The sequence below is a fragment of the Canis lupus genome, chromosome 19 (assembly GCF_048164855.1).
Source record: "Canis lupus baileyi chromosome 19, mCanLup2.hap1, whole genome shotgun sequence".
In the NCBI taxonomy this organism is placed as follows: domain Eukaryota; kingdom Metazoa; phylum Chordata; class Mammalia; order Carnivora; family Canidae; genus Canis; species Canis lupus.
Window position 1 is genome coordinate 6,373,773 of NC_132856.1, and position 22,434 is coordinate 6,396,206.

General features: G+C 40.2%; 1 protein-coding gene across 8 annotated transcripts in view; it reads left to right on the plus strand.

The window, feature by feature from the left end:
* Positions 1-22,434, plus strand: part of C19H3orf20 (chromosome 19 C3orf20 homolog) — a 77,720-nt gene that overhangs the window by 49,071 nt on the left and 6,215 nt on the right. For all 8 annotated transcript variants that reach the window (XM_072785008.1, XM_072785007.1, XM_072785010.1 and 5 more), the window contains 4 exons: positions 328-580; positions 18,142-18,445; positions 20,601-20,708; positions 22,029-22,171. In XM_072785008.1, the coding sequence (XP_072641109.1) occupies positions 328-580; positions 18,142-18,445; positions 20,601-20,708; positions 22,029-22,171 (808 nt within the window). The remainder of the gene's footprint in view (positions 1-327; positions 581-18,141; positions 18,446-20,600; positions 20,709-22,028; positions 22,172-22,434) is intronic.

Sequence of the window (22,434 nt, forward strand, 5' to 3'; positions counted from 1 at the left end):
CCCAGTGCACTAAGAGTGCAATGGAGGACACAGAGCTGAATGAAACATGGGCTTCATAGCGAAAGAGGGATCCCAGCTGAGTCTTGACGAACAAATAGAAATGCGATTGATTTGTTCTGACATTCAGCCAACATTTACTGATCCACTAACTGTACTAGGGTTGGAGCTGTGTGCTGGACACCAGAGGGGGGGGCAGCTTGGCCAGAGAACATGCAAGAGTGGAGGAGTGGCATGGAAGATGAGCTGCAGGGCTGCTGATAGGCAGAGCCCCACAGCAGGGCAGGGAAGGCCACGAGGGAGAGTGACAGCTGTGTCTTCTGTTAACAGGCCTGTTCACCATTGAATACCCGGTTAAGGAAGAGGCAGAAATCAATCGAACCAGGGTAAAATCGAGTCTCTATCTTGAGCGGAGCACCAAGCCAACTGGATACTCAGGAGAAGCCCTTTTACTACGATCTCAGTCAGCCCGACTGGAATCCTCAGTTGGAGAGTCTTCGAAGGAAGAACATGAGTCTGTTTCTGTAAGCCCCACACGGAAGAAGAGTATCAAGATCCAACCCAAAGCTGTGGTCACACCCAGGTGGGCTTGGGCCTTCAATTCTTCTGGCCTCCATGTGTCAGACATGGTGATGGAGGCACACAGTGGAGAACAAAACAGACGAGGCCCCTCCCTCTTGGAGCTGAAATTTTAGGGGCGAGAGAAGATAGACAACAAACACATGAAGGAATGAAGTCATTTTAGGTAGCAAAGAAAGTAAATCAGGTCTAGGAAGAAAGTAAATCAGGGTCACAGGTTAAAGCAGAAGCTGGCAAACTAGGGCCATTCATCTAACCTGGCCCCACTGCCTGCCTTTTTATGATTGAACTAAGTAGGAAGAGTTTTTACCTTTTGAAATGCTTGAGGGAAAAAGATCAAAAGGAGAATAATTTATGGCATGTGCAATGTCATAAAATTTAAATGTCAGGATCCATAAGTAAGGTTTTATTAGAACAGCCACTCCCACTCATTTACATATTGCCCAGAGCTACTTTCCCCACTACCACAGAAATGTTGAGTAATTATGACCAAGACCATCTGGCCTGCAAAAACTAGAGTATTTACTATCTGGCCCTTTATAGAAAATGTTGACTAACGCCAGGGGTGGAGAGGGACTAGGAAGTGAGGTGGGAGTGCTAAATGAGATAGACGGTCAGGGAAGGCATTTCTGAGGAGCTGATATTTAAGTGGGGACCCAGGATAAGAAACAGGCAGCTATAGAGAAGGGCAGGGAAGGAACAGTAGGCAGAGGGTAGAGCAAGCAGAGACCTGTGACAGAAACAAGTTTGGTATATGTGAGGGAAAGAAAGACAACCAGGGTGGAACATGGTGATAAAGAGGGGAGACCCTGTGAATTGAGGACAGAGAGGTAGGCAAGAGCCAGATCAAAGGTCCTTGTTAGTGTTGTAGGAAGCCATTCCATAACTTTAAGACAGGAACTGATATCATCTGATTCATGGGTTTTTTAACTTAAAGAATATCTTTTATATTTTTTATTTTAATTTTATATAATATTTAATTATATAAACCTTAATATAATCTTAAAATGCTTGGAAGAAAAGCATTTGGGGGCCTATTAAAGCATTTTCATATAATATTAATGTTTCTGTATAAAAACACAGAAAAATGAATAAATCCTAAGCATATAGCTCAATGCATATCACAAAATGAACATATCTTATAACTAAACCAAGAAACAGAACATCACCAGCTTCTTAGAAGTGCCCTCTTGTCCCCTTTCAAGGGCTTCCTCCTCAAAGGAAGAGTTCTAACTTCGTAGTTTAGTGGGGTTTTTTTAACTTTATTGAAATGAACTATTCCTCACGCATTCTTGGCCTCTAGCCTCTTTTGCTCAACATTATAATTGTGAGTTGTTGTGTGTAGCAATAGTTTGCTCATTTTCATTGTATAAGCTATTATTTGAATACACTAAAAATTATGCATTCTAATGTTCATGGATATTTGGGTTGTCTACAGTTTTCGTAATGATCAACTGTGCTAGTGAAAGTATATATCCTTATTTATGGTTGGTATATGCCTGGGTGTGAGATGGTACATGTCTCACTTGTAGTAGGGACTGGCCATTGTCTGGAGTGGTGGTATCAAGTTCTAGTCCCACCAGCAACAGTGAGAGCTCCCGTTACTCCACATCCTCACTAATGCTTGTAATTGCCAATCATTTTAATTATAGTCATTCTATAATGATGATACGGGTTTTCATTTGTATTTCCCTGGTGGCTGTAGAGGTTGAGTACCTTTGAGTATGAGTATATCTCATTCATGGACCATTTTGGATATTCTCTTTGTAAAGGGCCTGTTTAGCATTCTCATCCATTTTTCTTTCTTTCTTTTATTTTCTCATCCATTTTTCTACTGGTTATTTCCCTTTTCTTGATTTATGTTTTGGAGTTCTTTGTATGCTGTGGGTACAAGACTTTCTTCATGTTGCGAATGATCTTACACTTACTCTGGTAATGATGTCTACTGAGGAACAGAAGCTGGAGAATTTAATGTCAATTTTTCAATATTTTTCTTTATAATGAGCTTTTTGTATCCTATTTAAGAACTTGACATAACATTATGCATGACAGTATTCACTAAAGTAACTTTTCTAGTAATTTTTTTAACTTTTACATTGTTTGCCCTCCACCTGGAAATTTCTTTTTTTTTTTTTTAAATTATTTATTTATTTATTTATTTATGATAGTCACAGAGAGAGAGAGAGAGGCAGAGACACAGGTAGAGGGAGAAGCAGGCTCCATGCACTGGGAGCCCGACGTGGGATTCGATCCCGGGTCTCCAGGATCGCGTCCTGGGCCAAAGGCAGGCGCCAAACCGCTGCGCCACCCAGGGATCCCTCCACCTGGAAATTTCTGTGGTGATGTGAAATAGGAATCAAGTTTTAATTTTTTCCATACATATATAAAGGATTGTAACTTCCCCAAGGCTCTTTGGCACAAACTCTGTCACAAAATAAGGGGTTCTATGTATATAAATCAGGGCACATTTTCCAGACTCCCTATTTTGTTTCCTATTTGTCCAACCTTTTACCAATACCAGACTGTCCGATTAATCATAACTCTATGATAAGTATTGATATACAGCACACTAAGTACTCAAACTTTATTGCTCTAAAGCTTTTGGCTGTTCTTCACCTTTTATATTTCCATATAATTTTAGAATCACCTTGTCAACTTAAAAAAAATATATCTTGGGATTTCAATGGAATTGTTAATGTCTTTGTAATATCGGAGTATTTCAATCCAAGAACATGGTATATCTTTTTATTTATTTATTTATTTACTTACTTTATTTATTTATGTATGTATGTCTTCTCTAATCTCCCTATAGTTTGTAGTTTTCAACAGAGAGGCCTATGTGTCTTTCATTAGTCTTATTTTAGAGTATTTAATAGTTTTTGTACTTATCATAAATTATGGGTTTTTAAAATTTTTTAATTAATTATTTATTTATTTTGAGAGAGAGAGAGAGAGAGCACGAGCCAGGGGAGGGGCAGAGGGACAGGGAGAGAAATCCTCAAGTGGACTCCCTGCTGAGTGTGGCCCAGTGTGGGGCTTGATCCCAGGACCCCAAGATCATGACCTGAGCTGAAGTCAAGAGCTGGACACTCAACTGACTGAGCCTCCCAGGTGCCCCTATAACTTATGCTTTTAATTTAATTATCCTATTTGTTGCTGGTTATAGAAAGGCAGTTGATTATATCTCAATTTAAATTTATTTTAAATTTACTTACAGTGAACTTTACTTGGTGTAAAAGTCTGAGTTTTGGTAACTGCATAGAGTTGTATAACCACCACCATAGCCAAACTGCAGAATGGTTTTATCACCTCCCACCAACCCCCCTCCCCCCACAGAGTCTGTTGTGTAGCCCCTGTGTAGTCAAACTCTTCATTCACCTTTAATCTCTAGCAACCCCTGACCTATTCTTTGTAGCTATTTCTAAACCATTTTCTAAAATGTCATATAAATGGAATTACACTAGGTAGAGCCTTTTGAGTCTAGCTTCTTTCACTTAGCATAATGCACGCAAGATTCATCCATGTTATTGCATGTATCAACAGTTCATTTATTCTTATTGCTGAGTAGTATCCTATTTTAGGGGGCTCCAACACTATCCCCACATTCAGAGATTTATTGGAATTCAAGGGACTTAGTATATAGTTTCATTAATATATTAGGTTTATTATAGTGAAAAGATACATAACAGGATCAGCAAGGGTAAGAGATGCAGGTAGAATCTGGATAAATCCATACACAGACTTCCTTATGTTCTCTCCCTCTTGTGAAGGGATGTACCAAGCACGCTCCTTTCTCTAGCAGTGAAAAAGACAGTAATACATGCAATATTTCTGCCCAAGGGTGCTCATTAAAGACTCAGAGTCCAAGGTTTTTATTGTGTGATTGTTACACAGGCACTCTCTGCCTAGCAGATATCAAAATTCCAGACAATTCCAGACTGCTAGAGGGAAAGCAGGTGTTCAACATAAATCACATTGTTTATAACAAAGAGTCTGGGCTTAGTGTAGGAAATGGTTCAAGTGCCAAGTTTCTAGACATCAGTGAAATGCCAACCTTGTAAGCTTGTCTTTCTAAAGATAGCAGCCTCAGGCCTTCTATGTTAACTCTTCTGCATATATTACATGGCATGGATGGGCAGAAATTTATTTATCCATTCATCTATTAAAATACATTTGGATTATTTTCAGGTTTTGGTGATTATGAATAAAACTCCTATAAATACTCAACAACTTTATGTGAGCATAGTTTTTCATTTCACTTGGGTAAATACTTCAGAGCTAGATTGCGGGGTTGTATATAAATATATACTTACTTTGTAAGAAACTGCCAACTGTTTTCCCAAGTAGCTGCACTGTTATGCATTGCCATCCACAGTGTATGAGGGTTCCAGTTGCTCCAAATCTTTGTCAGTCGTTGGTATTGTCAGCTTTTCAAAAATATTTTACCCATTCTAATAGATTGTGTAGTGATATCTCATTATCATTTTAATTTACATTTCTCTGATAACAAATGATGTTGAATATCCTTCCATGGGCTTGGAATAATGGAATATCCTTCTATTATTCAGCAAAATGTCTGTTCAGATCTTATGTGCATTTTTAAAGTAGGTTATTTGTATTCGTATTGTTGAGTTTTGAGAGTTCCTTATTCTGGATATAAGTCCTTTATCAGAAACATGACTTGAAATATTTCTCCCAGGTTCTGTGGTTTGTTTTTCATTTTCTTAACATGGTTTTCTTGTTGTTGTTTGAGCAAAATGTATTTTGATATAGTCCGATTTATAATTTTCTTTTCTTTTCTGGATTGTGCTTTTGGTGTCATATCTAAAAACTCTGCCTAACCCTGTGGTTATCAATCAGAGATTGTTCTGATCTTCAGAGGACCTTTAGCCATATTGGGAGACATTTTTTAATTGTTACAACTTGGAAGGGGTTGCTACTCTATCAGGTAGGTAGAGGTCAAAGATGCCACTAAACATCCTACAATGCACAAAATGATCTGCACCACCACACAGAAGAATTATACAGTCCAAAATGTCAATAATGCTGACTGAGAAATTGGTCTAACCCAGTGTCACAAAGTTTTTCTTCGAAGTTTTATAGTTTTATGTTACATGTAGACCTATGATCCATTTTGAGTTACTTTTTGTTTAAGGTACAAAGTTTGAGTTGAAGCTTATTTATTTTGCATATGGATATCCAGTTGTTCCAGACCATTTTTTGAAAAGATGTTCTTTTCTCTGTTGTCTTTGTACTTGTTTAAAAAATCAATTTGTGGGCAGCCCGGGTGGCTCAGCAGTTTAGCACTGCCTTGGGCCCAGGGTGTGATCCTAGAGACCTGGGATGGAGTTGCGTGTCTGGCTCCCTGCATGGAGCTTGCTTCTCCCTCTGCCTGTGTCTCTGCCTCTCTCTCTCTGTGTGTCTCATGAATAAATAAATAAAAGCTTTAAAAAAATAAAAAATAAAAATAAATAAAAATAAAAAATCAATTTGCCATGTATGTGTGGTTTTCTTTCTATTTTGGTAATATGGTGAACTATGTTGGTTTCAAATGCTGAACTAGTCTTGCATTCTTGGGATAAACTCTGCTTAGTCATAAAGTATTATTATTTTTCTCTGTTGCTAGATTCAATTTACTAATATTTTGGGGAGAATTTATATACATATAGTGATGAGGGTTATTCATCTGTAGTTTTTTGGTAATGTTTTTGTCTGCTTTATCAGGGTAATGTTGGCCTAATAAAATGAGTTGGGAAGTAGTCCTTTCTCTTCTATTTTGTGTTAAATTGGTATTTTTTTCTTAAATTCACCAGTGAAACCATCTTGCCTAACATTTTCTTTATTAGAAAGCTCCTTAAAACAAACTTAATTTTAATGAATACAGGACTATTCTGGACATCTGTTTTTCTTGAGTGAATTTTGATGGCTTGTGTCTTTAAAGGAATTGACCTATTTCATCTAACATACTGAATTTATATGCATAGAATTGTTTATTGTATTCCCTTATCTTTTTAACGTGTGTAAGGTCTTTATGTGATATCCTCTTTTTTATTTTTAATGGTAATTTGGGTCTTCTCTCTTCTTTTTCTTTTTAAAGATTTTATTTATTTGTTCATGAGAGACACAGAGAGAGAGAGGCAGAGACATAGGCAGAGGGAGAAGCAGGCTCCCCATGGGGAGCTTGATGCAGGACTTCATCCCAGGACCCCAGGATCACGACCTGAGCTGAAGGCAGATGCTCAACCACTGAGTCACCCAGGTGCCCTGTAATCTGGCTTTAGTATCAGGGTGATGCTGGCCTCAGAATAAATTCAAAACAACTTTCCTTCCTCTTCTATATTTTGAAAGTTTGACAATAGGTATTAATTCTTTAAATAAATGTTTGGTAGAATTCACATGTGACACCATCTGGTCCTGGACTTTTGTTTACTGGGATCTTTTTGATTACTGATTCAATTCTATTCCATAATTGATCTGTTCAAATTTTCTATTTCTTTCTGATTCAGTTTTAGGAGGTTATATGTTTATAGCAATTTATCCATTTCTTTTAGGGTGTCCAGTTTGTTAGCATGTATTTAATAATATTCTCTTTTAATCTTTTATATTTCTGTGGTGGTGATTGTTATTTCTCCTCTTTCATTTCTTTTTTTTTTAATTTATTTTATTTTTTAAAATTTATTTTATTTATTTATTTATTCATGAAAGACACACACACACACAGAGGCAGAGAGACACAGGCAGAGGAAGAAGCAGGCTCCATGCAGGGAGCCCAATGCGGAACTCAATCCTGGAACCCCAGGATCACACCCTGGGCTGAAGGCGTGCCAAACTGCTGAGCCACCCAGGGACACCCCTCCTTTCATTTCTGATATTTCAGTCCTTTTTCTCTCTCTGTTTTTGTTTGTTTGTTGAAGGTTTATCAATTTTGTTGATCTTTTCAAAGAACCAGGTCCTGGATTCATTGATCGGTTTATTATTTTTTTAGTTTCTATTTTGTTTATTTCTGCTCTAATCTTTACTTTTTCTACTAGTTCTGTTTTTTGTTGTTGTCGTTGTTGTTGTTGTTGTTGTTTTTCTAGTTCCTTTAGGTGTAAGTTTGGGTTGTTTGAGATTTTTCTTGTTTCTTAAGTTTATATTACTATACTCTTCCCTCTTTTTTTTTTATTTTTTTTTTTTATACTCTTCCTTCTTAAAACTGCTTTTGCTGTATCCCAAAGATTTTGGACCATTATGTTTTTCATTTTCATTTGTTCCCATGTATTTTTTTTTATTTCCTCTTTCTTAGTTCACCCATTCATTGTTTAGGAGCATGTTGTTTAACCTCCATGTATTTGTGGTCTTTCCAGATTTTTCATAGTGGTTGATTTCTAGTTTCATAGCACTGTGGTCAGAAAAGGTACATAGTATGACTTCAATCTTTTTTAATTTATTGAGAGTTTATTGTAGCCTAATATGTGATCTATTCTGGAAAATATTCCATGTGCAGTTGAAAAGAATGTATATTCTGCTGTTTTAGGATGGAATGTTCTGAATTTATCTGTTAGATCCATGGTCCAATATGTCATTCAAAGCCACTGATTCCTGTTGATTTTCCATTTGGACAATCTATTCATTGATGCAAATGGTGTGTTAAAGTCTCCTACTCTTTTTAAAAAAAGATTTTATTTATTTATTCATGACAGACACAGAGAGAGAGGCAGAGACACAGGCAGAGGGAGAAGCAGGCTCCCTGTAGGGAGCCTAATATGGAACTTGATTCCAGGACCCCAGAATCATGACCTGAGCTGAAGGCAGACTGCTCAACCACTGAGCCACGCATGTGTCCCAAAGTCCCCTACTCTTATTGCACTACTAAGAATTACTTCCTTTATGTTTGTTATTAACTGTTTTATGTATTTGGGTGTTCCCATGTTGGGTGAATAAATAGTTAAGTTTTCTTGTTGTATTTTTCCCTTTTTGATTATATAGTGTTCTTCTTGGTCTCTTGTTACAGTCTTTGTTTTAAAGTCTGCTTTAGGGACGCTTGGGTGGCTCAGTAGTTGAGCATCTGCCTTTGGCTCAGGGCATAATCCCAGGACTCTGGGATCGAGTCCCACATCAGGCTTTTTGCATGAAGCCTGCTTCTCCCTCTGCCTATCTCTCTCTCTCTCTCTTTCTCTCTCTCTCTCTCTCTCGAATAAATAAATAAATAAAAACCTTAAAAAAAAGTAAAGTCTGCTTTGTCTGGTATAAGTATTGCTACCCAGGGTTTCTTTTCACTTCCATTTGCATGATAAATTTGTTTCTTTTCACTTCCATTCTCCATTCCTTCACTTTTAACCTACATGTGTCTTTAGGTCTGAAATTAGACTCTTGTAGACCATTACTTTAAATTTTTGATCAGGTGTATTTCTTACCTCCATTTTGTTTATGTCTCTTGCTGTGATTTTGTCCTATTCTTTCATTTGGGACTTATTCCTCTGTCTCTTTATTCTAACTCTTTGTTACAATGTGTTAGGAAAGTCAGCTACATCTCTTGCTCTTGAAAGTAGTAGCCTTATGAAGGAGAGGTCCTACCCTATAGTACCCTGCTGAGCAGTGGTCCCTATTCACCAGAACTGGCACTTTAGGCCTGTTTTGTATATGTGTTCTGTGGACGCTGCTGTTGTGGCCAAGCCACTTTTGCCTTCAGTCCACGCATCTACATGGCCCTCTTTACCTGTTGTAAGCAGAGTTTGATTCCTGTGCTGTTAATGGATTAGTGGGGCCTCCTTGGGCTTGAGGTAAGTCAGACCAGGTGTTTTCCAGAGATGCCATAGCACTAATGTACAGGATGCTTTCCTTGTGTTGTCCCCTGAGAAGCTTTTGTTGGTGGGCGGGCCTGTAGTCAGACCAGATGTCTGCTCCCAGCCTACTGCTAGACCACATTTGGACTGGTGTGTGTGGCTATCTTCCCCTCTCCCTGGGGCAATAGTCACTTTGGAGTGGTACTGGGCCTTGTTGGGGCTACTTACAAGTTGCCAGACTTGTGGCATCACTTTGGATGGGCTCCAGCCAAGGGTGTATTGGAGAAGGCCTGTCTGAAGGATAACACAGGAGTGGAACATGTGTTAACAAGGTCTGAGAAGGTTTGCGGTGGGAGGAGACCTGAAGCCCCTCGAAACCATGGCCTGCCAGGTTGGAGGAGATGTATCCACAGAAGTGTGTGGGGTAGGGTGCACTGTTAGCAAATAACAAATGTCAGCATGTTGGCACTGTGCTGGTTGTAGGTATCTGTGTGTCTAGGCTGGGGGTAGGGGAGGAAGATGGCACTGGCCGGCTCCTTTGTTCCTAGAGAAGTCTCCCAATAATGCCTGCCCCTTTAGCACACACTCTGAGATTCGTAGACAGATCTCCCTTCCATATATCCTACGCAGTTTTCAAATGTCTGCTTCTCTGCTGTATTTCCATGGGGCTATTCGTTGCGTTGTCTCTTTAGGGACAGGGACTCAGTTTCCTATTGCCCTCCCAGTTCTCCCAGAAGTGAGCCCACTGATTTTTAAAGTTCCAGGTGTTAAGCCCCACTGGTTGTAAGAACTCACGAAATTTGGCCCATCTGGTTTTCAAAGCCAAATATTATGGGGAGTCATCTTCCCTGTGTGGGTTCCCTGTGACTGGGGTGCCTGATGTGAGGGTCTGTTTCTTTCCCCCTCTCTGCTCCTACAGTGTCTCTCCTTCCCAGAGCAATTTTGCAGATGGTTTTAGTTCCTGACCATGTTTCCACTCTTCCTATCCTCTTTGATGGCCTCTTCTTCACATTTAGCTGTGGAGAATCTATCCTGTCACTCTTCAGGTTGTTTTCTGAGTCTGTTACATCTATTTACACTGATGTGGGTGTTATCTAGTTGTATCTGTGGGACAGATGAGCTCAGGGTCCTCCTACTCTCTTCTCTTCTGCATTTCTTTTATTGTAAGTGAAGTCAAGCATCTTTTCATAATTTCTTTTTTCAATTTTTTAAATTGTAGTGTAAAATACATATAAAATAAAATTTATCACCCTTTCATATTTAAGTATATTTATTTCATGGTATTAAATACATTCATAATGTTATGTGACCATCATCTCCAGAACTATTTTCTGCTTATAAAACTGAAACTCTGTCCCCACTAAACACTAGCCCTCAATTTTCTGCCCCCCAGCCTCTGGCAATGACCAATCTACTTGGTTTTTGTGACTTTGATTATTCTAAGTCCTTTATGTAAGTGGAATCATACAGTATTTTTGTGTGTGTGACTGGCTCATTTTACTTAGCATAATGTCTTCCAGGTTCATCTATGTTGTAGCGTGTGTCAGAATTTCCTTCCCTTTTAAGGGCTGCATAGTAGTCCATAGTACACATAGACCACTTTTGTTTATTCATTTATCTGTTGATAGACACATGGGTTACTTCCACATGTCAGCTGTTGTGAGTGATGCTGACTCTGCTTCTCCTGCTCAGTGGTGTCTTTGGTCAGCAGGTGTTCTCCTGTGTCTCTATTTTTTTTTTTTTTAGCTTGACCTTATTGAAGCTGGCCATTTCCTTCATATCAAGTTAGTCTGCCATTTTATTAAAGTGATCCATGAAATTCTGTTCCAAGCCTGGTACCTGGTACTCCCATCCACATTGCTGCAGTTAGAGACTGTTCTTTCCCATTTTTAATCAAGTTCTTGTTATTTTGTTGATTTTAGGAGTTTAAAGAAAATATTCTGGATATTAAGCTCTTATCACATATATAATTTGTAAATATATTTTCCTGTTCTATGGGTTGTCTTTTTACTCTATTGATAGTATCTTTTGATGCACAAGATTTTTGTTTTCATAAAGTGCAATTTTTTGTCTATTTTTTCTCATGTTACCTGTGCCTTTGCTGTCATATCCTTGAAATCATTGCCAAACCCAATGTAAAGCATATATCCAATGTTTTCTTCTAAGAATTATATTATTTTAGGTTATTGATCCATTTGGAGTTAATCTTTGCTTAAGGTGTCCAACTTCATTCTTTTGCATATGGAAATCCAACTTTGCCAGCACTTTTGAAAAAAATTGCACTTTCCCTATTGAATGAATGGTCTTGGCAACCTTGTCAAAAATCATTTGACCATATAATGTAAGGGCTTATTTCTATGCTCTCTATTCTATTCTATTGGTCTATATGTCTGCCGTTATACAAATATCACACCAGTTTGATAACTGTAGTTTTATAGGAAGTTTTGAAATCAGGATGTGTGAGAACTCCAACTTTGTTCTTCTTTTTCAAGATAGTTTAAGCTATTCATGGCCCCCTACAGTTCATATGAATTTGAGGGTTGGCTGTTGCATTTCAGAAAGAAAGGCTGTTGATATTTTGATAAGAAGCACATTAAATCTGCAGCTGATTTGGGATAGTACTGCCAGCTAACAATATTAAGTCTTTCAATGTAAGAACATGGGATGCCTTCCATTTATTTATGTCTTAAAATTTCTTTCAAAAAAAAAAAAAAGAGGGATCCCTGGGTGGCGCAGCGGTTTAGCGCCTGCCTTTGGCCCAGGGCGCGATCCTGGAGACCCCGGATCGAGTCCCACGTCGGGCTCCCGGTGCATGGAGCCTGCTTCTCCCTCTGCCTGTGTCTCTGCCTCTCTCTCTCTCTCTCTCTGTATGACTATCATAAATAAATAAAAATTAAAAAAAAATAACTGAGGGGTTTAATTCATTATTTAAAAAAAGAGAGAGAGAGAGAGAGAGAAGGAAACAAACCATAAGAAACTCTTAATAATAGAGAACAAACTGAGGGTTGATGGAGATGTGTGGCAGATGGGCTAGATCGGTGACGAGTATTAACGAGGGCACTTGTTATGCTGAACACTGGGTATCGTATGTAAATGATGAATCACTGAATTCAACTCCTGAAAACCATATTGCACTGTATGTAAAATAACTAGAATTTAAATAAAAGTTAAAAAGAAAAACAAAACAAAATAAAACTATTTCTTTCAATGTTTTGTAGTATTCATTGTGTGAGTCTTTCACTTTCTTGGTTACATTTATTTCTGAGTATTTTATCCTTTTTGATGCTATTATAAGTGAAATTATTTTCTTAATTTCTTTTCAGATTGTTCTTCACTAGTGTATAGAAATATAACTGACTCATGCCTGTTAAGCTTTTATCTTGACATTTTACTGAATTTGTTTATTAGTTCTTATTGTGTGTGTGTGTGTGTGTGTGTGTGTGTGTGTGTGTTTATTCCTTAGGATTTTCCATAGATAATCATAGTATCTGTGAATGGAAATAGTTTTACTTCTTTTCAATTTAGATGGCTTTTATTTCTTTTTCTTGTCTAATTGCTCTAGCTAGAACTTCTAGTACAATATTGAATAGAAATGGTGAAGGTGAGCATCCTTGTCTTATTTTTGATCTCTAAGAGGTAAAGCTTTCAATCTTTTACCGTTGGGTATGATATTCTTGTTGAGTGTTTCATAAATGCCTTTCACCATGTTGAGGAAGTTCCCTTCTAATCCTAGTTTGTTGAACTAGGGTGTTAGAATTGTCAGATGTTTTTTCTCCATCAATTGAGAGGATCTTGTGGGTTTTATATAAGGAGATGTATTACTCTGATTGATTTTCATAAGTTGAACCACCCTTATGTTTCTTGGGCAAATCCTGCTTAGGCATGGTGTATAATCCTTTTAATATGCTGTTGGTTTGGCTGGCTATTATTTATTTCATTGAGAATTTTTACATCTATATTCATAATGGATATCCACTTGTAGTCTTTTCTTTTCTTGTCTTTGGCTTTGGTATCAGAGTAATGCTGGCCTCATAGAATGAGTTAGGAAGTGTTCTTTCCTGTTCTATTTTTTAGAATTTGAGGACAACTGGTGTTAGTTATCCAAGTGTTTGGTAGAATTAAAAAGTGAAACCATATGGTCCTGGGCTTTTCTTTGTTGGAAAGTTTTTTTGATTTCTGATTCAGTCTTTTTACTTGTTAGAGGTCTTCAGTCAGTTTTCATAGTTTGTGCATTTCTAGGAATTGATCCATTTCTTTTAGGTCTAATTGGTTCATGTAGAGTTCACAATAACTTCTTATAATCCTTTTTAGTTTTGTAAGATCAGTAGTAATGTCTCACTTTCATATTTTTTTTAGTAATTTGAGTCTTCCCTCTTTTTTCTTAATCTAACTAAAGATTAGTCAACTTTGTTGATCTTTTCAGAGAGCCAACATTTTGTTTGTTGTTTTTCTATATTGCCTTCTATTTTCTATTTTATTTTTAAAAATATTTTATTTATTTATTCATGAGAGACACAAAGAGAGAGGCAGAGACATAGGCAGAGGGAGAAGCAGGCTCCTTGAGGGAAGCCCAATGTGGGACTCAATCCCAAGACCCCGGGACCATGCCCTGAGCCAGAGGCAGATGCTCAACTACTGAGCCACCCAGGCGTCCCTATTTTCTATTTTCTTTATCTTGACTCTACTGAGAATGACTTCCTTCCCTCTCCTTGCTTTGGGTTTAGATTATTCTTGTTTTCCTAGCGTAAAGTTTTATTAGGTTATTGATTGGAGCTCCTTCTCTCTTAATACTATACATCTCCCTTTGAGTACTCTTCTCAATGTATACCATAGGCTTTGGTATTTGGGGTTGTTTTATTTTCTTTCTTTCTTTTTTTTTAAGATTTATTTTATGATAGACATAGAGAGAGAGAGAGAGGCAGAGACACAGGAGGAGGGAGAATCAGGCTCCATGCCGGGAGCCGGTCGTGGGACTCGATCCCAGGACTCCAGGATCGCGCCCTGGGCCAAACGCAGGCGCTAAACCGCTGAGCCACCCAGGGATCCCCAGTTGTTTTGTTTTCTTTAATATCAAAGTATTTTCTAATTTTTCTTGTGATTCCTTCTTTGATCCATTGTTTAAGAATGTATTGCTTAATTTCCACATGAGTTTTACAAATTTCCTTCTGTTACTGATTTCTAGTTTTATTCCACTGTAGTTGGAGAAAATATTTTGTATGATTTCATTATTTTTTAATTTATTGGGACTTTCTGATGGGTGAATATATAATTTATACTGGAGAATGTTCCATGTGTACTTGAGAAGAATGTATATTTTGCTATAGTTGAGTTAAATTATCTATACATGTCTTTTAGGTTAATGTGGTTTACAGTGTTCTTTAAATTGTGTATTTTCTTGTTTATCTTCTCTCTAGTTGTTTGATTCATTATTGAAAATAGGGTGTTGACATCCTCAACTAGACTTAGAGGAGAATTTTCTGTTTCTCCCTTCAATCTCTCCATTTTTGCATCATTTATTTAGAGGTTGTATTGTCATATTGTATATATATATAATATATTCATAATTGTTGTATTTCTAGTGAGAGTGACCCTGTTCTTAATATATAATGCCTTATTTATCTCCTGAAATAACTTTTTTTCTTAAAGTATATCTTTGTCTGGTATTAGTTTAGCCACCCTTGTTCATTTTTGGTTACTATTTGCTTGGAGTTTGTTTCTATCTTTTTACTTGCAACCTAGTTGTATCTTTGAGTCTCCTATAGAGAGCATTTACTTAGATCATGAGTTGTTTTTTCTTTTCCATCCTGCCAATCTCTGGTTTTTGGTGAAGATTTTAATCCATTTACATATAAAAGTAATTACTATTAAAGGACTTACTTCTCCCATTTTATTATTGGTTTTCCATAAATCTTATATTTTGTTCCTCAATTCATCCATTGTTGACTTTTTCTTTTGTTTCTTCTTTTTATGTATGTTAGTGTGTGGTGTGATGCTTAATTTTGTTCCAACTTGACTAGGCTAAGGGGAAGATGGTATTTGGGGATGTGTCTATGAATGTGTTTCTGGAAGAGATTAGCATTTGATTCAGTAGACTGAGTAAAGAGATCCATCTTTACCAATGGGGGTGGGCATTATCCAATCCACTGAGAGCCTGAATAAAACAAAACAAAACAAAACAAAAAACTAAGGAAATGTGAATTCCTTCTCTCTTTTCCTGAGCTGGAAAGTCCATTTCTTCCTGCCCTTGGCTATCAGAGCTCCTGGTTCTTGAGTCTTTGGACTCTAGGACTTATACAGCAGCCTCCTGGTTCTTGGGCCTTTGGCCTACGCCTAGGAATTACACCATGGCTCCTTTGGTTCTCAGGCCTTTGGACTCAGATTAAATCAAACTACTGGATTTCCTGGCTTTCCAGCTTATAGACAGCAGATTGTGAGGCTTCTTGGCCTCTATAATCACATGAACCAACTCCTGTAATACATTTTCTCTGATATATCTTTCTATATATCCTATCGTATCTATATATCCTATCAATATATCCTATATATCCTATCTATATATCCTATTGCTTCTGTTTCTAGAGAGCCCTAATTAATACATACAGTTTTTTTTTTTAAGATTTTACTTGTTTTATTTTAGGTGAGAGAGAGAAAGAAAGAGTGTGAGTGGTGGGGGGAGGAGCAGAGAGAGAGCGACCATGAGATCATGACCTGAACCAAAATCAAGAGTCAGATACTTAACCAACTGAGCCACCCAAAACATACAATTTTGATTCCCTTATTTCTTTTTATGTATAGTTTTTAGTTATTTTCTTGGTAGTTAGTCTAGGGATTACAATAACAATCTAGCTTGAATTAATACAAACTTAGCTTCAAAAGTGTACAAAATCTCAGCTCCTATAGAAACTCAGCCTTCTGCCATGTTGTTGTCAAAAACTACATTTTATGCATCTTGATTTTGTTTTTTATTTCTTCATATAGTTTCAAGCTACTGTCTAGTATTTTTCCATTTCAATTTAAAGGCACTTTAGCATTTCTTTTGCAGCAGGTCTACTAATGACAAACTCCTTCAGCTTTTATCTTGATTTCTCTCTTATTTTTGAAGGATAAATTTGCTCAATATAGAATTCTTTGTTGGAAAGGTTTTTTCTTTTACTACTTTAAATATGTCATTCTGCTGCCTTCCAGCCTCCATGATTTTTTTTATTTTTTATTTTTATTTTTATTTTTATTTTTTTTATGATAGTCACAGAGAGAGAGGCAGAGACACAGGCAGAGGGAGAAGCAGGCTCCATGCACCGGGAACCCGACATGGGACTCGATCCTGGGTCTCCAGGATCGCGCCCTGGGCCAAAGGCAGGCACCAAACTGCTGTGCCACCCAGGGATCCCGAGCCTCCATGATTTTTGATGAGAAATTGGCTGTTAATCTTATTGAGGATCACTTTTATATGATTAACCACGTTTGCTGCTTTCAAGATTCTCTTGTTTTTCACTTTCAACAATTGTATTATAATATGTCTCACTGTGGATATCTTTGAATTTGTCTTACCTAGAGATTGTTGAGCTTCTTAGAGATATATAAATTTGAAGAGTTTTGGCAATTATTCCTTCAAATATTCTTTCTGCTCCTTTCTTTCTTGTCTTTCTGGAATTCCTATTGTGTGTATCTTGGCATTCTTGCTGGTGTCCCATGTGAAACTAGCCTCTATTAATTTGTTGTTGTTTTCTCTTTCTGTTCCTCAGACTGGGTAATCCTAATTGGTCTGTCTTCAAGTTTACTGATTCCTTTTCCTGACTGTTCAGATCTGCTGTTGAATTTTTCATTTCATTTATTGTACTTTCAACTTTAAAATTTCTAGTTTATTTTATGCTTTTTATTTCTTCATGATATTCCCTATTTGGTAGGACATTGTTTTCCTTGTTTCTTTTAGTTATTCATTCCTAGTTTCCTTAGTACTTTGGGCATAATTAGGACAGCTGATTTAAAGATCTTTATCTAGTAAGTCCAATAGCTGGATTTCCTCAGGGATAGTTTTTATTCATTTCTTGAGGGCTAAGGGATGCAATTCCAAATAGAACAGTTAGAGAAGGCCACCGTGAGAAGGTGACATTTGCACAAAAACATAAAGGAGATGGGAAGGAAAGTGAGTTGTGTGGCTGCCCAGGGGAAGAGCCAGGCAGGCAGAAGGAACAGCAAAAACAAAGGCCCTGAGGCTGGAGATAAACAGGCTAGAGCAGCTGAGCACAATAAGCAAAGGTGACAATATTGGAGAGTAAGAGAGGGCAAGGGGCTGAGGAAGGAGGCCAGATCATGTAGAGCCTGGAAGGCACCATAGGGACTTAGGCTTTTATTCTGTGAAGTATGGAACACCACTGGAGGGTTTCAAAGAGAATAGTGACATGACATGAACCCTGCCAGCCAGGATCCCTGTCTGGTGTATGCAGAATAGATTGAAGAGGGGCCAGGGAAGGAAACAGCGTGCCATTAGGAGGCCATTGCAGGCATCCAGGCAAGAAATGATGGTGGCTTGGGCCATGTCAGTAGGAGTGGGGTGGGAGGGGGTTGTTTCAGGAAAGTGGTCGGATTCTAGATCATTCTTGGATATAGAGCAGACCAGCTTACTGATAGATTGAATGGGATGTGGGGTGTCAGAGAAAGAAAAGGGTTTCAAGTTGACTCCACACTTTTTGTTGGATGGATGAAGGAGTCACCAGTTCTGCACCTGAGAACCCTGAGGCACATAGAGGTTAGGGCCTGAGCCCGGCCCACTGAGCACTGGCCCACTTGTTCCTCATTGCAGAAGGAAGGCTCGAGAGGGGCGCAGCCCCACCAGGTGGGCGGCCTCAACTTCTGACTGCCCACTGGTGCTGCGGAAGCTCATTCACAAGGAAGACATTCGGGCTGGCTGTAAGTGCATGGTGAAGGCACCCCTGGTAACTGATGTGGAGCTAGAGCGCTTCCTGTCTGCACCCCGTGACCCCAGCCAGGTCCTGGTGTTCGGCATAGTCTCAAGCCAGAGCCCCACCAGTACTGCACAGCTCCAGTGGCTGCTCGACACACTCTACAGTCACCGGCAGAAGGGCCGAGCCTCACCCTGTATCCAGGTTGGTCCTGGGCCCAGCTGAGGAGGCCCCAGGGTCTTGGCATCAAGAGCCCTGTGGGGGAGACCCCCCACAGAGGCTCTAGGACTGGCTGAGCATCTGGCTGAGAGATTGCCCTTCGACCTCAGCACGTGGGCCCTCTTTCACTTCCTTTTCTCCTCGGAGCCTTTGCACACGCTCTTCCACACACTGTCTGTCTTATTTTGCCTGTCTTTTCTCCCTCTGATTCATCCTCCTGTCCTGAGATGGATGTCACCACATCGAAGCAAGTGCTTTTTCTGACCTTGAGAACTTTTCTGCCATTTTCATGTACAGCACTCACCATAGCTTGTGGTTATGTATTTGTGTGAGTACTTAGAGCAGAGATGGGCTCACAAATATTCATAGACTGTGACCGAGGACCTACTGTGTGCTGGCCCCATGCCAGGCCCCAGAGGGGCTCCCAGCATGATGGGGCAGCAGTTATAGCAGCCCTGAACAAGGCCATGAAGGGCCAGCTCTGGAGTGGGGAACGGGGCCTGCCACCTCCAGAGAGTCAGTGAGAATCTCCCAGGTTAAGAGGGTTTGTGCAGATGGGTGAATGTTCCCTTCAGAGGCAGCAGCCTGTGCAAAGGTGGTCGGAAAAAGAGGTGCTTAAGGTCCTTGTTCACTGTGGTTGAAGTCTCAAGGATCTGTCCATCAGGGGCACGTTGAAAGCCCCCTGGTCCTGTCCTGGCCACAGGGTCATTCCTGAGTCTCAACATCATCCTTAGCCAGTAGCCATCCCTAGCAGGGTTAACACAGTGCAAGGGTGGCCCCGTCCCCACCCCAACCAGAGCAGAGGATGCCACATAAGCATGTCAGCTTTGTGTCCATCTGGTGACTTCCATCAAATCCTCTCATCCTGTGCCCTCTCTTATCCTCTATCTGCCCCTTCTCCCTTTACTGCAGTCCCAATTCCAAGTTTTTGTGTTTTCCCTGGGACACCTTCTCCATTCTCCTCCCAGGAGTGTGGCCTCCCTGACCCCGTGTGTCCACCTTTGTGCCTGCACTCTGCCCAGTGCCAGGAGCTTAATGTCAGAACCCTTCTGACCAGACACCAAAGCCTTTTTACTAGTCTTGTACATCAAAGCTGTGTATGTTTTCTGGAGTTAACCCCAATTTACATAAATGTAGTGAACACTTACTGAGTCCTGCTCTGTGCTTATTCATGTATAGACAGATAGGATCCCTGCCCACATGGGAACTTAAGGTAACCAAAGTCCCTCCTAATTGTTCATTAATAATTCTCTGTAAGCATAGGATGCATGGCAGTCCAGCCCAGCTGTGAGCAGCATGAGTGGGGACAGGGCCTGATCTGAAGTGGTTGAATCTGTTGGAGGAATGGGTGGTGGGATTTGAGGGGTGCAGAGGACAGATCTGGAGGAAGGTGTCAGGTTTCACAGGGACTCTGACATCAGCATCAGTGTGTGATTAAGGCAGAAATGTTCCCTAACATGGTCTTGCTGTGAAAGCTAGAACACCAGATACAGTTCTGGATTTCTCATTTTAAGTTGAAATATCAGGCAGAACAGCTGGAGACACCTGGGATAAAAAAAATAGATAAAACCAGAAAACAATATTCGTTAGCCATTTTAATGGATTTGTAGCATCCAGAAGAAAAGAGGGGAAAGAGACAAGCTTTACTCTGGATTGAGAAGGTCTTACCTTGAGATGTAGGTTTGATTCAGGTCCTGGCCCTGGATTTAATGGATTTAGGGTGGTGTCCAGAGGGGCAGCCAGCAATGGGTAGAGGGTGGAGGAACCCTGCAAATGGACACATCCATGAATATGGTATACCTTCAAATCTCTAGCAGGGCTTCTCCCAGGCAGAAGGGACATTCAAGTCCTGCAGACCCTCAAGGGTGGGGCTAGTGGCTGTCATGTGGTGGGAGGCAGTCATCTCCATGACAGCCCTCACCAGAAGAAGGCCCTAGATGGACCCAGATGCCCAAACGCTCATGGCAATGGTCATGGGAGGTGTGTGTGCCAGGGCTGAAGAGTCCATTGAACAAAAGTTAGGGGGAAGTGTTAAATGGAGCTCCGGGACTCCATGGGAACCTGACCAGCCTGACAATGCAAGAATCTGAGTGCATCCTCTTGGCATAGGATTGATGGGCATTTACTTCTGTCTTGGCAGTGCCAGCATGACCCCTACCGCCTGCTGCGGTATGATCTGGACAGCCCCCTGCAGAGGGAACCACCCCTACTGGTGAAGAAGTATGCTGTGGTGCAGGGGATGATTCTGGTGAGCAAGGCCCAGGGGCACCAACTGCCAACTGCCTGCCAATATTGTCTCCTACAGCCTTACTTGTGGACTCACAGTTATGGGAGCAGAGAGGAGAGAGAGTCTGTGGGATCTGAGGAACAGGGACAGAAAGCCTGGCTGAGACTTACTCAGCACATAGAGCCAGGGCTGGAGTCCAGTCTCCTATTCCCAGCCTGACCCCATGCATCCCTCAGCCTGGAAGGCTCAAGGGATTGGGGGACAGCTAACCTAGAGAACCAAATTGTCTTTATCTGTTTTTACTGTTTTGTTTTGTTTTAAAGATTTATTTATTTATTGGAGAGAAAGAGCGTGAGCAGGGTGAGGGGTGGTGGGAGAGGGAGAGAGAATCCTCAAGCAGACACCCCGTTGAGCATGGAGCCCCATGCAGGGCTCAATCTCAGGACCCTGAGATCATGACCTAAGTAAAAATCAAGCATCAGACATTTAACTGACTGAGCCACCCAGGGTGCCCTCTTCTTCATCTGTTTTTAAATAACTTTTTACTAAAAACAGGACATTGTAAAAAATAAAAAATAAATATATATATTCATTGTAGAAAATCTAGAATATACAATTTAGAAAATAATTACTTCCCCATATTACCCAGATTGTCTCATTTGTTCATGTAACAAGTATGTGCCAGGCACCTGCTAGATCCAGCACTATTGGAAGTGCCAGGGCACAACCATGCTAACATTCTGGCCTCTGGCTTTTTCAGTCTTTTTTCTGACTTTGGGGTCCAGGTTTTTAAATTGTGATTTTAACCACTGCATAAGAATCTTTCATTTGATTTCTCTACCTGTGAGTCTTTTGTTGGACATTTATGTTATTTCTATTTTGTTTGGGGGGGGGTACATAACAAATAACATTATAATGGATATCCTTGCACAGAAACCCTTGGACAGTTGTCTACTTGCTGGAGACTGAATATAGAGGTTGGGGATTCAGAGAGCAGTAGGACAAGAGCCCTACCCTCCAAAGGCTCCCATCCTATTGAGCCAGCTGGCTGTAGGCGGGTGTGATAGAGCCCTCTAAGCAGGAAGAAACCCTTCTGGCCGCAGGGCCCTGGAACACTTGTGTGTGAAGTGGCATCTGAGGAGGTGGGCAAGCAGGGGGCAAAGGTTAGGATGGTGGGGATGCCCTCCTTGGGAACAGGCTGGGTGGCTTAGGGAGGGCCCGGCACCAACAGAGAGAGACTTGGCTCCTGGCACAAGCTCTGAGAGCCCAGGGCACTGTCCTGAGATTCAGTGCTGGTGTGCTGCGGGCCTCTTTCACTGCATCCTTCCTGTCCATTGACAGATGTTTGCTGGGGGGAAGCTTCTTTTTGGAGGCTGTGTTTTGAATGGATATGGCTTCAGCAAGCAGAATCTGCTGAAACAGATCTTCCAGGCTCGACAAGACTGCAAGATGGGCTACTTCCTGCCAGACAACTACAAATTTAGGTAAAACAGGAAAAACTTGGGATGCAGGGCAGGCACGGGGTGGGAGGAGACGTTGCTATAGGAGGGACACTGGTGGGAACAGAAGCTGGCAGCAAGCAGAAGACTTTGCAGGTGACAAGGGGGATTGAGGCCGTGCTGTTGGTTTCTTTGGGATACAAGTTGGGGGAAGCTCCCTCTTAGAGAGTGGGGGACATGGTATGGTTTGCACAATGCTGGTTTCTGTGGGGAAATAATGAAGACAGGTTTGTGTAGGGATCCTAGGG